The 14,492-nt window shown below is 49.0% G+C and overlaps 4 protein-coding genes across 4 annotated transcripts; 3 read left to right on the forward strand and 1 right to left on the reverse strand.

The window, feature by feature from the left end:
* Window positions 1-26: 26 nt before the first annotated feature.
* ASPVEDRAFT_49495 (uncharacterized protein) lies at window positions 27-4,188 on the reverse strand (the record flags this gene model as incomplete). Its single annotated transcript, XM_040814172.1, has 7 exons — window positions 27-1,738; window positions 1,791-2,165; window positions 2,944-2,947; window positions 3,308-3,664; window positions 3,725-3,862; window positions 3,940-3,968; window positions 4,026-4,188. The coding sequence occupies 7 exons, from the start codon at window positions 4,186-4,188 to the stop codon at window positions 27-29; spliced, it is 2,778 nt and encodes a 925-aa protein (XP_040663265.1).
* A 989-nt stretch (window positions 4,189-5,177) lies between these two features.
* Window positions 5,178-5,907, forward strand: ASPVEDRAFT_36915 (uncharacterized protein). The gene is made up of 2 exons (XM_040811326.1): window positions 5,178-5,246; window positions 5,299-5,907. Exon 2 carries the CDS (start codon window positions 5,347-5,349, stop codon window positions 5,593-5,595), a length of 249 nt encoding a protein of 82 aa, XP_040663266.1. The 5' UTR covers window positions 5,178-5,246; window positions 5,299-5,346; the 3' UTR covers window positions 5,596-5,907.
* A 1,051-nt stretch (window positions 5,908-6,958) lies between these two features.
* On the forward strand, window positions 6,959-7,996 carry ASPVEDRAFT_36917 (uncharacterized protein). Its single transcript, XM_040811327.1, has one exon. The coding sequence runs from the start codon at window positions 7,085-7,087 to the stop codon at window positions 7,658-7,660; it is 576 nt and encodes a 191-aa protein (XP_040663267.1). The 5' UTR covers window positions 6,959-7,084; the 3' UTR covers window positions 7,661-7,996.
* Window positions 7,997-10,060: 2,064 nt separating this feature from the next.
* On the forward strand, window positions 10,061-14,126 carry ASPVEDRAFT_121895 (nucleoporin Nup120/160; the record flags this gene model as incomplete). The annotated part of the gene is made up of 3 exons (XM_040805926.1): window positions 10,061-10,700; window positions 10,767-12,908; window positions 12,958-14,126. The coding sequence occupies 3 exons, from the start codon at window positions 10,061-10,063 to the stop codon at window positions 14,124-14,126; spliced, it is 3,951 nt and encodes a 1,316-aa protein (XP_040663268.1).
* Between the last annotated feature and the right edge of the window lie 366 nt (window positions 14,127-14,492).

A 14,492-nucleotide genomic window follows, 5' to 3' on the forward strand; every position in this document is an offset into this window, starting at 1 on the left:
ATCTAAATATGGATTGGATATAACTCCTACGCAATCTTCTCTAGCAGCAGCTTCGCTCCACTACTGGCAGGCCCCTTCTCGGTCTTCGACGCCTGCTCCAGCGCCTTCTTCCCCTTCTTCAGTGCCTTCAGGAGCTCACTCTTCTTCTCAAAATCATCTGACTCTGTCAACGCAACGATAACATACACATTCGACCCCGTCGCCCACGCCATCACTTCCTTGCCGATCTGCTCATACAGCAGTCCGTGGAAGTTCAGCGGCGGCGAGACCTTCTCCACCTTCTTCTCAGCGCTGTTAAACCGTCCGCCCTGGACAAGGGACTTAAGCATGCGTCCAACGAATGGTGAATCCTTTGTGTCGGAGCGGGACTTGGCGGCTTCAGCGACAGCAGCCAGCGCAGCGTCCTTCTTGCCGTCCGAAGGGTCAGCGTCAAAGAGAACCTCCGCAAGGAACTGGCAGCCGAAGCTAGTTTCAAGGAGCGCGTCTGCACGGGCGGTGATGAAGTCAAGGATGGTCGGGGATGCAGCTTTAACGAGCTCCTGGCGACGGACGGAAGGGTCCTTCTTTGACGTTTCTTTGCGGATTTCGCGGATCTCGTCAAGGACGGCGTTGTCGCCCTCGGGGAGGAGCCACTTGAGCTTGTTGTTGCTAGCGAAGGGGTATAGGATGGGAATGCGGGCTGTGAGGTCCGTGGATTGGTAGAGAAGTTCTTCGTTGCGGGCTTCCTCGTCTGAGATGTTCTGGTTGAGGAGTTCAGGGAAGATGAGCTTGGAGGTGAGCTTTGTGTCGTCGATGACTTCGTACGCGGCTAGGATGACGAGATGGCCGTGAAGATCGCCGGCCATCATCTTAATGGTGTCTTTGTAGAAGCGGGTGAGTTGTTTGCGGTCCTTTGCGTTGGAGTATGCGAGGGCGAGGCACATGAGGCGGGCGCCGGACTTGGTGAACGCGAGGTTCTTGACGAGGTCGCCTTCCTCGTCGCCCTTGATAAGCTCAATGAACTCGTTGGCTTCGGCAGTGCCGGGCTTCACGGTGAGGAAGTATTGAAGCATTGCGTCGTGGAGCATCGTGAATCCGGTGGTCTTTTTCTGGATGAGCTGGTTGATGAGCTCGAGAAGGAAATGCATAATGGGTGATCGCTTCGCAGGCTCGTCTTCGATGATTTTAGAAAGATCAGCGGTGGGTGTCTTGTTGCTGTTGTCTCTGAAGATGGCGAACTCGGCGCCGTACCACTCCCTAAGAAGGTTGGCTTGCTGCTCCTGTGTTGCTACCGTCCGGTAGATGTCATCAAGGATCCAGGAGCCCTCGGGGTGGCGGATCAAGCGTTTTACTTTGCCGTAGAACTCGGCGATAATCAAGTCCCGTATTTCAGAATCGCAGTGTACGATCAACTTTCCAATCAAGAATTTGGCATATTTGCTTTGTGCCAGTTCAACGTAGCTGCCCTTAAGTTCCCGGGCGATCTGCTTACGTTGCTCAACATTTGCATATTTCAGCGCCGTTTGGATAACACGAACAGAGTCGTGCTTGAAAACGAAATCCTTGACTCTGCCGGTTATTATGTCGAAAAGCTCCGCAATAAGCTTCTTCCTCTCCTCCAGAGGAACGTGCGACTTGCGTCGCAGGCGCTCCCACAGTTTCTTCGACCGGGCGATCTGATCGGCATTGGGCTTTGCGGCTTTGCGCTCTTGCTGCAGGGCTTTCTGTTTGATATGCGACTCACGGGAGGAAGTTTTATCTAGTGCAATTAGCAAGAGTAAAGTGAGTATGATGAAAGGACAACAACATACTCTTCGCCTCCTCACTCTCCTGAGACTTTGAGCTTAATTTCTTCTTGTCCTTGACTTCTACGTCTTCGTCCTCTTCATCGTCGTCTTCCGCATCGATATCGTCCATTTCAACATCGTCTTCGGCATCGTCTCCGTCCTCAATCTCGGAATCTGAAACATTATCGACGTCGAAGTCGTCGTCTTCGTCGGAGAAATCATCCTCCTCTTCCTCAACAGGCTTTTTCTTAGAGACCTTCTTGTCTTTCTTTCCGGACTTCACAGTCTTCGAATCCTTCTGCGTCTTGACTGGCAGCGATTTGCTTTTCGTTGAAACAGCGGTCTTCGTCTTCGTCCGCTTCCCATTGCGGTCATCACCAGTATCGACGCGGCGTTTTACTCCAACCATAGCGAAAATTAGTTTCGATTAAGCAAAGTAGAGTCTTATGCAGCTCGAACAGAACCGCATGGATCTTGCCGACTTTTTTTTTACTGCCGATAATTTCTCAGGCGGTCGGAGTCCCCGTGTTTGCACTGTTTGCGCCGCAACGATAAGATTGTTAGGTAAGCATTTTTTTTATAGTTTTGTCTAATCAGGTTCTATGCTGTTAACAGAACACTTACTATGGCCAACCCGTCCTTTCTTAAACACCTCTAACCCGGGAAGTAAGTGAGCCGTATGTAAAAGATTCTAGGAAATAAATCCTGAGAGCATGTATGTCTACGGCATTTAGTCACATGAAATGGTGTATATACATCTATTCTCGAGCGAAGAGTCAAGCTTCAAAGGTTCCTCTCTCTTTACTCTTTATTTCCCGAGGCTGCCAATCTCTGGAAAGAATCCATAAGGCCGATCAAGATTGGGATGGCTTGTAGGTACGGCGTTCTGCAAGACGGTCAACAGACCTTGGCACCAGGAGGCTAGGTCCTCAGATACGCTTTCTTGATTGGGATAGCCCATGCTTAGTATTGGAATCCAGGGTTTCATGTTAATAGGGAGATTGCGAGGCCCATGAATATGACATTCAACGGAAACGACACAGGACAGGCCACTTTACCAATGCGCCGAAGGAAAACGGAAAAGCGGGTTTTGGATATTTAAGAAGCCCGACTAAAGGTATTTTCGATCCTTTCATTGTATATGATGCTTACCATCTCTAGCTCGAGACCAATTGACCTTCCTACAGCTAAGAATAGGTGCACTAGACGGCATTTATGAACTGTGGTCTGAAAATATTTGCACTGTTCACTCTAGCTAGGCTTATGGAAATCAGACCACACAAACTCGTTGATATTCTCGATTTAAACCAATATAAGCAATCTAGGACATCCATTAAAATTATAGCAACCATCCAAGAGGAAGAAAAGCCGCTCCATAACGCAGCTGCAGTATAGATATAAAATGCAAACATCGCTCCAAAAACACCGATTTATTCATAATCCCAAGTGCCAATTCGTCGAGTCATGCAAACCGCTTAGCGTCTAGAATTCAGTGATCGGCAACGATGACGCTCACAATCAGTCAATCACCCCTCACGCACTTCTGACACCTCGGAAGCGACTGCAGATTTGATGGGCCTCATCTCCGAACTGGGCGGCGCTTGGGGTCCCTTTTTCCGGTGTGGAAGGTGAAATCCGATATGTGATGCTTGCTTAATTCCTCCTGCGTCGTTTGAAAAGTCGCCGAATCGGGAGAAAATGCCCCTCTTCTTGGGCTTTGCGTCATCGTCGTCGTTGAGGCCGACGTCCTCGAAGTTGTCTTCCTCCATTGACTCAGGTGTTGGTCGGTCGCCTAGCCGCTGTCCCGATGAGGAGGTTACGCGGGAGAAGCGCGAGTCGAGGGAGGTGCGCGAGGGCATGGCGTCTGGGTAGGTTATGGGCGATCGCGCGGAGATGTCCTATAGATATTTTGTATTAGATTCTGTTTAGTTTTTGGGAATTCGGAAGGTTAGACTTACAAAAGAGCGACGGTAGGAGTCGAAGGACTCGCGCGATATTGAGAACGGCTCATTTTCGTCGACTAGACTGCGGTGGTTCGAGGACGACCGTGACATTCCAGACTTGCGCCAGAAACTCTCTTTCTCTGGTGGCGATGGCTACTATAGTATTAGTTTGCGCATTCCCTCTAGCCATGAATTGAAAGACGCCGCGAGCGATAGACGACTATACATACTGGAAGATAAGCACCGTTGCAATCGACAACTAATCAATCAGTCGTTAGCTGGATATTCTTGTCGTAAGATAGATACTAGTACATACCGCTGAGTTTGTACTCGGGGGGCTCAGTTTCTTGACTTTTCCCGATGCTCAACGGGGTCGAGCGATGGCTGTCTTCAGAGAGTCGAGTATCGGGGTGAAGGTCGGCTTCCCCGCCGTTGGGGTTGATAGGCTTTCGGCCCAGGAAGTTGAGAAACGGAGGCATTTGGTCGTCTGTTCACAAAACGATTGGCGTTGAAAGGAGAATATGAATTGATAATGGGTAAGCCAGGGGAAATGGAACGGCAATGCAAGGGGAAATATCTTCTATAGAGTACCACGTTCAGGGCCTCACATGATCGGTGGTTTGGTGGTGGATTTATGGGGATCTATCGCCTTGGAAAATTTAGCGCCCGAGGAACAACGTCATAGACTGTTATGGAGGGTCAAAGTCCCTGTTCGATCGCTGTCGAGATTATCGCCCGGTATTGGCGGGGGGTATGGGGATAAATTCTAAAAGGATCGGCTAAATTTCATGCTTCAGCGAAAGGTTCTCATGGATGGAACTGAATTTTCCAACTCTTTCCCGAAGCAGCTGTTGCCCACAACGCCCGCAGCAACATTTCCCTGCCAGTTTGAATTCGCGCTCATGTCAGACATCGCCCGAACTGTGGAGATTCCAGCCTTATGGCATGAAGATCTAAGAACTCCTGGTCAGGAACTTCTCAAGTCAACCATTGGAAACCGATTGCCTTCCTCCGGAACTTCGTTCCTGGGCCGTCCCATGGATAACGCGTTGTGCCTTAAATTCTATACAACACATTACAGTTTCAGCACTCAGGGCAATATCTGGCCAAGGACCTCGTAGTCTAATCGCTGCCACTAAGGTTGATGCACGCAAAGTTTCCATCCACATATGCATGTGATTCCATGGCCCGGGCCTAATCTCATATGCGCTTAACTTTTTGTACTTCCGGGATGTCTGGCGCGGGACTTTGCTGCTACAGTTCTTGGAAGGTATTGACTCACATTTCCAACAATCAGGCCTCTGTATCGCCGGGCCGTGATTCCTTGCTACAATGCGGTTCCCTTATATAGAAACTGAGGCTTCGGTCCCTTGAGTCGAGTTTGAGTTCTGGAGAATTTTCACTTCCCAGTCCTGATATTCTAGGTGTCCCTACCGATCAGGGCGTCTTTGCCTATGAACAGCAATGAGCTAGATAACCTTTGGACAACTGAGAGTTTGGTCATCTGCTAGGTTCCAAACCTGCTAAAGTTCTGGATGTGAGATTACCCAACTGTAGGTGCGGTTCTCCATTGCTCATACTGGCCACAGTATGCACTTGACCCACTGTTTGAGTTTCATGGTCACCATGGGAGCTTAATGTTCCTACCGCAAAAAGGCCGTCCTCTCGCCTCCTGCTGTGAGAATCTCTTCCCTAGTCTGCAACTTCCTTCCCGCGCCTTCCCCCTGACAGCTACTCCACGCTCAGTATCAGCGACTTGCCACTTTGGCCTCTACACAGTTTTATCTCTTGGTTTCGACTTTGTCGCTACTGGCAGAACTGCGAAAATGCACTGCTGCTCCAAAATCACCCTTGTTGCTCTTGCTCTCGTCTCTGTTGCCAAATGAGCTACTGCAGCCCCGGCTCTTAGGATGGGCATGGGTGGAAGTAAGAACAATGAGAATGTGTCTATACTTTAGGTAAACCTCGCTGCTCTGATGACGCACAATGCGGCCCTGCCTTCAGGATGGAGGCTGCTGCTCTGCTAAATGCCAGCGGGAGTATCTGATCTTTGGGAAGATTCGTTGCGTCCGGCCCAAGTGATTTACATCACTTATTCCCTTTTCTTATTCTTAATGTTGCTATTTACGTGTATGATGTTTTAAATTACTTCCTCTTGTGGTTTCTTAAATATATAAGAAAACAAACCTGTATTCGCGGTTGTATTTTGGGCTTGATCTACTCGACCACAACATATATATATGACCTTTACCGGTACCGTAAGCGTCGTGGATATTAGTAGGATTTTCGCCAAGATATGCGACCGAAGGGGTGTATTCACACTAAACATCAACAATTTAATTCCAAAGAAAGACATGCAATGTAAATAATTCAATTAAATGTTGCGGAATTTCAACAAGTCTCACAAAATCCAGATTGTGGGTCATAAATCATAACAAGACAAATTTTGGTTATCTGTCATGGATAGTCGAGTGGGAGGTTAGCCGTTAGTCAGTGACCTTGCTAAGGTCTTGGCCAGCGTCGACTGGTGCCCAGTACGAATCCTGGGGTTGTCGATTGTACTCGTGCGAGTAATCCACGAACGCTACACGGCATTAAGCAATGGAAGTGACCCTTGAGGGAAGCAATTCTGCAGAGACACTTCCACCCTGGGGTGGCGTCATTGGATTACACCGTTGCGTTACAGGGAATCTGGCTGTTTGGCTGAACGACTACTTTTCTATTTTTCTTTTTGTTATTTAAATTATACTTCTAGTAGTTTGTCTAGTTGGATTTACCTTTCCTTTTCTTTTTTTTTTCACTTCTACGTTCAATAGTTGGTATGTCTTCGCCAACACCGGCGTGATGCTGGTCGCGCATAGTTTTCCTTAAGAGTGCGAGTCGCACTTGCCGTATCAACATTGTCCACCACCATCACTTCAGCACCTCGTCAGGCATTATGAGACCGTCTTGCAGCTACGTTCGCTTTTATTCTCTGCACGGTATATATATCGTTGCTCTATTATCTCCCTACTGGAGAGTCTCGCTGGACGGGTAACAAGATCTCAACTCCACAACCTACGCCTTGAGTTCCTCGACACAACGCCCTGTTGCTCAATTTGCCTTCGACTAGCCGAGAAGATTTACATCGTTCGGCCTCTGGGACGTATGAAATTCAAAGCTCAAGATGGGATTCTGGAAGGGCTGGGCGCTGTGGCAGAAACTGAGCATTGTAGGTACATCGACCTACTAACAGTGCATAGTGACTGATTATTTTATAGGCTCTTGCGTTTCTTCTGGTAAGGCGATGTGTATATGCACCTATAAAACTACTGACGTAGCAAGTTTCTCGTACTCGTGTACTCCTTCACCGTTCTCACGTACAACCGGAGAAAGATGAGGAAACAGGCCGCGAAAGAAGCAAATGAGCGAGCAGAGCAGAAGGCTGAAATGGGTGAGGTTGGGTCCGAGTCAAACGAAATACCATTCGGTGCCACAGCACTGGAGAAAGGAATTGAAGTCGAGGGTATTTGGACCATGAAGCGACAGTCCATTGCTAAGCCACCAACAGTTGCGGAAAAGAGATCATCAATACTGGGTTCGCTGCTCAGACATAAGTCGACGACTAGCAGTTCCCAGACGCCTCACACGCTGGACATCAGCTCTACCACTGGGGGTGATTCGTACCGCAATTCGGGAACCGCAGATAGCCATGCTGAGAGTGTACTTGAAGGTATTCACATCGACACGTTTCGTTCGACCCAGCCTCCAAAGCTCGACATTGGTGGAATGGGCGCCGGTGAGCGCGAGGGACCAAAGTTACCTGAGAACGAGAGGCCTCTTTCTCGCCCGTGGTTCGTTTCTCGTAGCTCGTGGATGAAGCCTATTGTGGGATACAAAAGAATGTCTGTGCGTGACGGTGAGTATACACACCTGGCAATGAGGGCGCCTCCCATTATTTGGTCGACATAAAAAGAGCGTTGCTTATGCTTTACAGGGCGTCGTCGAGGATCGTCCGAGGATTTCAGACGCAGATTCAGCAAGCTCTTTGACGAGACCTTGCCGCCTGGACCACCACGCCCAGCTGAAAGGTTTCAACTGACGCCCATATATCAAGAATCAAATGAGAGTAGTGGTAGACCGTCCTTGGAAAGCATTATTGAGCAGCCAGTTGTTACAGGGCCAAAGATGGAAGTTCAAGGACAGCAAGGTTGATCGTTTGGGTGAATGTTGCGTTATGCTTGTATATCTAGGATATTGTTATCCTTTGATATGGGTTAAAACAGTAAGATCCATACCGGATTCCTGTACTTAAGAGTTGTCTCATTCGGCTATTGTATTTTTCATCCATCCACGGGCGAATCACTCGTATAAGAAAAGTAAATGGAATTTGATGGTTGTTTTCTCAGGCAGCAGCAGCCTGTGCCTGGAGACACGTGATCTCGTGATGGTCTCGACGCGTCCCCATCCCAACTCCAAGTCAGAGAGGATTACAAAAACAATTGTCATAGCAGCAATCGAATTTCGCCTTCGACAGCGGTCACGCAGGAACAGCCAACAGCCAACAGGGAACTTATATAGAAGAACCAGTTTTCGCAAATTGAGATCTAACTTCTGAGAAATATCGTGGCGCGAGCGAAAACGCGTATCTTGTCGCCGTGGCAAGCCTGTCCAAAGTCTACGACCTTTTACGTCAAGAGCGATTGATCCAAAATGACAGCAGATATGGAGAGCCAAAATGAATACGATGAGAGCGGACTTCCAGGCCCTGGAGCTCCGACTCCGCTGTCAGCTCTGGAGGTAAGAACTTCGGCCATTTCATCATCCTGTCTAATAGATGTGAATTAACTGGTATCGTGCAGGGAATGTCGGGATTAACTTCTCGGGATATCAAGTTGTTTGTAGATTTCGGACTTCACACTGTTGAGTCTGTTGCATATACGTACGTTCCAATCCCTATGCTGTCGGAGAATGATTCACTCACGATTGTAGTCCAAAGCGTGTGCTTGAAACAATTAAGGGAGTATCGGAGCAGAAAGCCAACAAAATATTGACCGAAGGTAAGTCTGTCTATGGGAACCTTTGTTTTACAGAATTCCAGCTAAAAGATCTCGGTTGATAGCGGCGAAGCTCGTCCCGATGGGATTCACGACGGCTACGGAAATGCATGCTCGACGAAGCGAACTTATTTCAATCACAACTGGTTCTAAGCAGCTAGATACCCTTCTTGGAGGTGGAATCGAGACAGGATCAATCACGGAGATATTTGGCGAGTTCAGAACGGGAAAGAGTCAGATTTGCCATACACTGGCTGTTACGTGCCAGCTGCCATTTGATATGGGTGGCGGAGAGGGAAAATGTCTCTATATTGACACCGAGGGAACTTTCCGCCCAGTTCGTCTATTGGCTGTTGCGCAGAGGTTCGGCCTTGTTGGTGAGGAGGTTTTAGACAATGTGGCTTATGCTCGTGCCTATAACTCAGACCACCAGCTGCAACTGCTCAACCAAGCCTCCCAGATGATGTGCGAAACGCGGTTTTCACTTTTGGTTGTCGACTCTGCAACCTCGCTGTATCGAACTGATTTCAACGGCCGTGGTGAGCTGTCGACTCGCCAAACACATCTGGCTAAATTCATGCGTACCCTGCAGCGTTTGGCTGACGAGTTCGGTATCGCCGTCGTCATCACAAACCAGGTTGTTGCTCAGGTTGACGGTGGACCGAGTGCGATGTTCAACCCCGACCCGAAGAAGCCGATTGGTGGAAACATCATTGCGCACGCAAGTACGACAAGACTGAGCTTGAAGAAGGGAAGAGGCGAGACTAGAGTCTGCAAGATTTACGACAGCCCTTGCCTTCCGGAGAGTGATTGTCTCTTTGCCATTAACGAGGATGGTATCGGTGACCCCAGTCCGAAGGACCTGGAGAATGACTGAGGCTGAAAGTGTGATTGCTTTTGATATTTGCTTTATGATGCGACGATTTACTGATTCATTGACTCATACCTTCTGTGCTTTATTGTATCTGGCGCACTTTATTCAGTACATATTTTTATTCCCTCGAAATATGACGATTGCATAGTATGGAAAACACCAATAATTAGAGTAGAAAAAGAATAATATCCATTATACTCTAGATATCGTTCAAACGGGGTGATAGTATTGCAGTACTATGTAGTTGTGTAGATTGATAGTGTAGGCGGTGATGCGCGTTTGGGCGCCAAGACCTTGTTTTTTCAGAGTTGCGGAAGAGCTTCAACCCAGCTTTGCCTTTCAACTGCGTCGGGTTGCCAACCACTCGTTTCCGCACCCCCGACGATGGAAACTTGAATCGAAACTTGAATATAGAGGAAGGAGGTCTGTTGCCAATTCGCTATGGCGAAAATTTACCAAGATACGCAGGTCGATCTCCGGCCGTACTCGCCGAACACCATCGTCAACATACCGATTCCAACACAAACAAGCTCACAAAGCCGTACCCGATTCTCGATTTCCTCGCTCACCGGCGTTGATGAACATGTTGCGAAAGACGAAGATGAGTTTTCAAGACGATATGTCGCGACACAAGGATCTGTGTATTTCCGCAAACGCAACGTCTACCCGCGAGCGTTTCTCTGGAGGGTTGTCAACGACAGCAAGGTTTTGGAGATCCATTGCGTGGATCTGACCAAAAGCGGCACTGACAACCACGAGTATAATGTTACTTTGCGATTGGACTTCCAGGAAGAGATTCTGCCGTCAGGTGTTGCTATCGCAGATTTGGAAGACCATGAAGTGCTGAATGTGTTTGTGATCACAGCCTCCAAGGAGTTGCACACCCTGGCCCTGCGCCCCGAGTTCTTTAGGAGAGCGGCGTCAATTGATGAAAATATCTCGGATTGGTGCAAATCCTATGTTCCGGCACCTCTGGCCTTTTCACACCCGCATCGATTGCACGCGAGTAGCCCGCTGGAGCTCTTCATTTCCTTGGACAACGGCGCGCTCCTGCGCTTGACCCGAAAGGCCGGTAATGATGGTATGTGCTGTATTCTGTGGTTTATATTCGCGCAGATCTAGGTAGCTAACATATTGCTCTTTCAAGGTTCGAGTTGGTCTCCCCTTACGCTTGACGAGAGAACCTGGGGTGCTTCACTTCGCGGGTGGGTTAGGTGGAATGCCCAGACTTCTATTAAATACGGCGGTCGCACACTCGATGCGAGCGTAGCGAACGCGATCGCCACGACATCCGACCAGACGTATGTTTTTGCAGCCTGTCTGAACCACACGCTGAAGATTTGGAACCTGGCTACGAACAAGTTGGTAGCGACAAAAGATCTACTTGGTCGTGAGATACAACAGCCCGAAGCCCTATCGTACTCGTTGAACCCATCCGAATCGTCGTTCATCCGCGTATTCAACGTCGAAAGAGCTTTGGATGGAGGATACCGCTATTACGTCGTGACGTACTCGCCCTTTGAAGATGGATGCTTCAAGTTCTGGGCTGTTAAAGGCGGGCTCACCACGCCTTTGGAGATTGAAGATCTTTTCCCCGAAGATACACTGAGGCCCTTGGACCCCGACTCGAGCGGAAATATGTTCTGGAGTATTGCTGATTTCGAGGTCAAGCCGGCTGAAGAAGGGAAGCGCATGGAGCTGTGGATTTTGTGGAGGAACAGCGGCCTCTACCGACTATACACTCTTCATTTCAACTTGGAATCTCTAGTTTCGGATTGGGAGAGCAATTGGACCTCTGCAACGTCAGATAGTCGCAGACACGAGCCTTCACCGCGGCCAGCATTATCCGATGTCGTTGACCCGACAGAGAGGTGGCTAGAGTATCTCCTACAGCCGAATAGGTACTCACCGGAGGTCCTCGAAACCGCTTTAGCAATTTACCAGGAAGCCCTCAAGCCGCTGTCTTGGTCAAGCTCATTGAAGAAGAGCACCCCACTCTCAGAACGACTTTGCTCTACCGTTGCAGCTACAGTGTCTCTCCGAAAATTCGAAGATGATGAGATGGATTTCCCACGATACCGCACTGATGCAGACTCCAAGTGGCGACAGTTTTGGCAGGTTGTAGACGATCTCAATAAGAAGAGATTTGAACCCGTCAGTCTCGCCTACGACTCGTACTACGAAACTCCCTGGCTGCTTCTTACGGATAGTTGTGCAGTAGTCCGGGAATGCAGCTCAACAGAACTTCTCTTGCATAACCCAGGGCCTGTGCTTCGAGAGGATGGGCCCAAGGTCGCGGACCGCTGGAGGCACCGGAATCTGGACTCGGAGCTTGGGGACCTGTTTGAAGAAGCATCTCACTTGATTACAGTTGCATCCGACTTCAGAAAGAGATTCTCGGCCGATCTTGATGCGACCTGCGCAGGCGCTATCGATGCTGAGATCTTTGCAGAACCTTCATCGTCTGTTCAGGATAGGATGGATGCTTTCCGTGACCGGTGCGACTTTTCGGAGCAGATTTCCAACCAGACCTATGACGACTTGATCGCCGAGATGAATCAGAGGCTGAACATTTACATGTTATCCAGCGAAATATTCTTCAAGATACTGGAGACCATTCCGCTTGGGTTCCCCGGAAAAGACTCTGACCTCCTCCCCACACATTTCGGAGTGAAGGTCACCGTGAATGGCGTCCAGGAGACGATTCTGTTTACGAAGAAAATTCTCATTGATCTCTTGGTACTTGTTGTGTTTGTTGATGGTGAGGTGCAACAAGAAGATGGCTCTACCTTCGATGCAGTTGAACTGTTCGTTGAGATAGTTACTCTGCTTCGAGAGTATAAGATGATGTCGTGGCTGAGCTCAAATACGCGGAAGGCATCTGTTAGACCCGAAATGACAACAGAGGATTCGTCAACGCCTTCGTTTTCTTTAACCACTCCACCTCCAAACGCCAAGGATAGGAGAGTCGTGACTGTCTTGGAGGATTTGTTTGCGACGGATATTAAACCCCGCCAGGCCATTGGCGTTCCCCAGAGCTACACGCTTACTCTCGGGATTCGAGATGTGCTATCCTGGGTGACTCGCCCAGGCCAGGTGGCCTACCCCAATGCCTTGGTTTACATACAATGTGACCTGATAGCCAAGGGTAACATCGACTTGGCCTGGGATTTCCTGCGCTTCCAAGTAAGCACATCCTGGTCAACTTATGTTAAGGGTCGCCTTTATGTGGCCATGTCCGAGCTTGATACCGCAGCCTTGTATTTCAGGAAAGCTGCCTATCTCCTCTGTAAGTAACTGCATTCTTTACTGGTGTTCTGATGCTAACCATGATTTAGCCTGTGGAAAGCCGCTTGGCAATCTACACGAAATGTCCTCGACTCTGCTCGACATTGTCTCTGTGGACTCCTTCCATAATGGCCTCCCGAAGTATTTCCAACACGTGCTATCGATCTTTGAGCGGGAGCGCGCCTTTTCCCATGTCTCGGAGTTTGCCAGCTTAGCGTTGCAGGCTCTCACGAGTGAACATGGGAATGGGCAGGACCCGGAGGTCTCGCGATTAAAGAACGACCTTCTTTCGCGTCTCTTCTCTGCTTCATTGCAGATCTGTCAATTTGACCAAGCATATTCTGCACTTTCTCGGTACCAGGATTCGGCTCTACAGAAATCGGCTCTGACCTCCCTCATCACCAGTATTCTGGCTGCTTCAGGTTCAGGTAGCGCTGGGCTCGAACAAATCCTTCACTTTCCGACATCACTCATTCCTAACATTGCTGCGCACGTGGACGAGATCTTGGTTTCTCTCGCGCAGAAACAGCCTTGGTCTAGCTCTCTCTTGGACACCACGAACAAGTGGGCCGAAGGCACGGTAGACTACCAGAGAATCTTACAAGCCTACCGCATTAAACGCGGTGACTACCGTGGAGCAGCAGAAGTCGCCTACCACAATGTTGAACGCCTCCGCCAGGCTAGAAACACATCCGCCCACCACCTACTCTCTAAAGCCAAGGCAGGCGACGTCCACCACATCCTAGAGGAAGACGATCCAGAAAGCAACGAAATCAGACACGAGTTATTATCCCTCATCAACCTCCTCGCATGTGTGGATAAAAGTGAATCTTACATCTTGGTCGACAAAGAAGAACCCCGCTCAGCTACCGGCCACGATAGCTTGAAGTCACCCGCAGCGGCTGAAGATGACGATGGTAATGTCTTTATGGATGAAGCAACGGCTTCACCGGGCTCCCGCCACGGCTCGATTTCCAGCCTCCGAGCCCTATCCGGAAAGTCCAGCAGACAATCCATATCCTTCCCACAGCCTGCCACCGTCGGGCACGGCCTCCGACGACGAGTCATAGTCACGCTCGACCACCTTCGCCGCGAGTACCAATCTGAGTTGGACAGAGTTAGTAGGATCGAACGCGGAGACTGGGAATTTGGTCTCGATGCCGGTTTCGACCTTGATCAGATTGCGCCTGATAATGATGATACGATGCTGCTTGCTTGAGGTTCTGGTTCGGATCCGGTATCAACAGCGACCTGACTTCATATACAACTTTCTAGATATTTTCGAAGGGACCTGTTTTATGCGTTTTACATTTTGTACCTTATCTATCTTATTTGTTTATTCAATCTCTTGCATGGTGTATGGTGGATCAAATTTAGGTAGGTAGGGTAGCCATTTCTTACTAGGTATCTGTGGATTTCGTAAGGGGACGAATCAAACTAGGATCTGAAAACAACTCATCACTATGTACCGAGAGGTACCTTTACTTTTTTCTTTACTTTTTTCTTTACTTTTTTCTTTTGGCTGTGTGTCAATTAAGACCAAGATTTCGTACTACATAATCATTGGTATCCAGTGCAGCTGCAG

This window comes from Aspergillus versicolor (assembly GCF_001890125.1).
Source record: "Aspergillus versicolor CBS 583.65 unplaced genomic scaffold ASPVEscaffold_1, whole genome shotgun sequence".
Lineage (NCBI taxonomy): Eukaryota > Fungi > Ascomycota > Eurotiomycetes > Eurotiales > Aspergillaceae > Aspergillus > Aspergillus versicolor.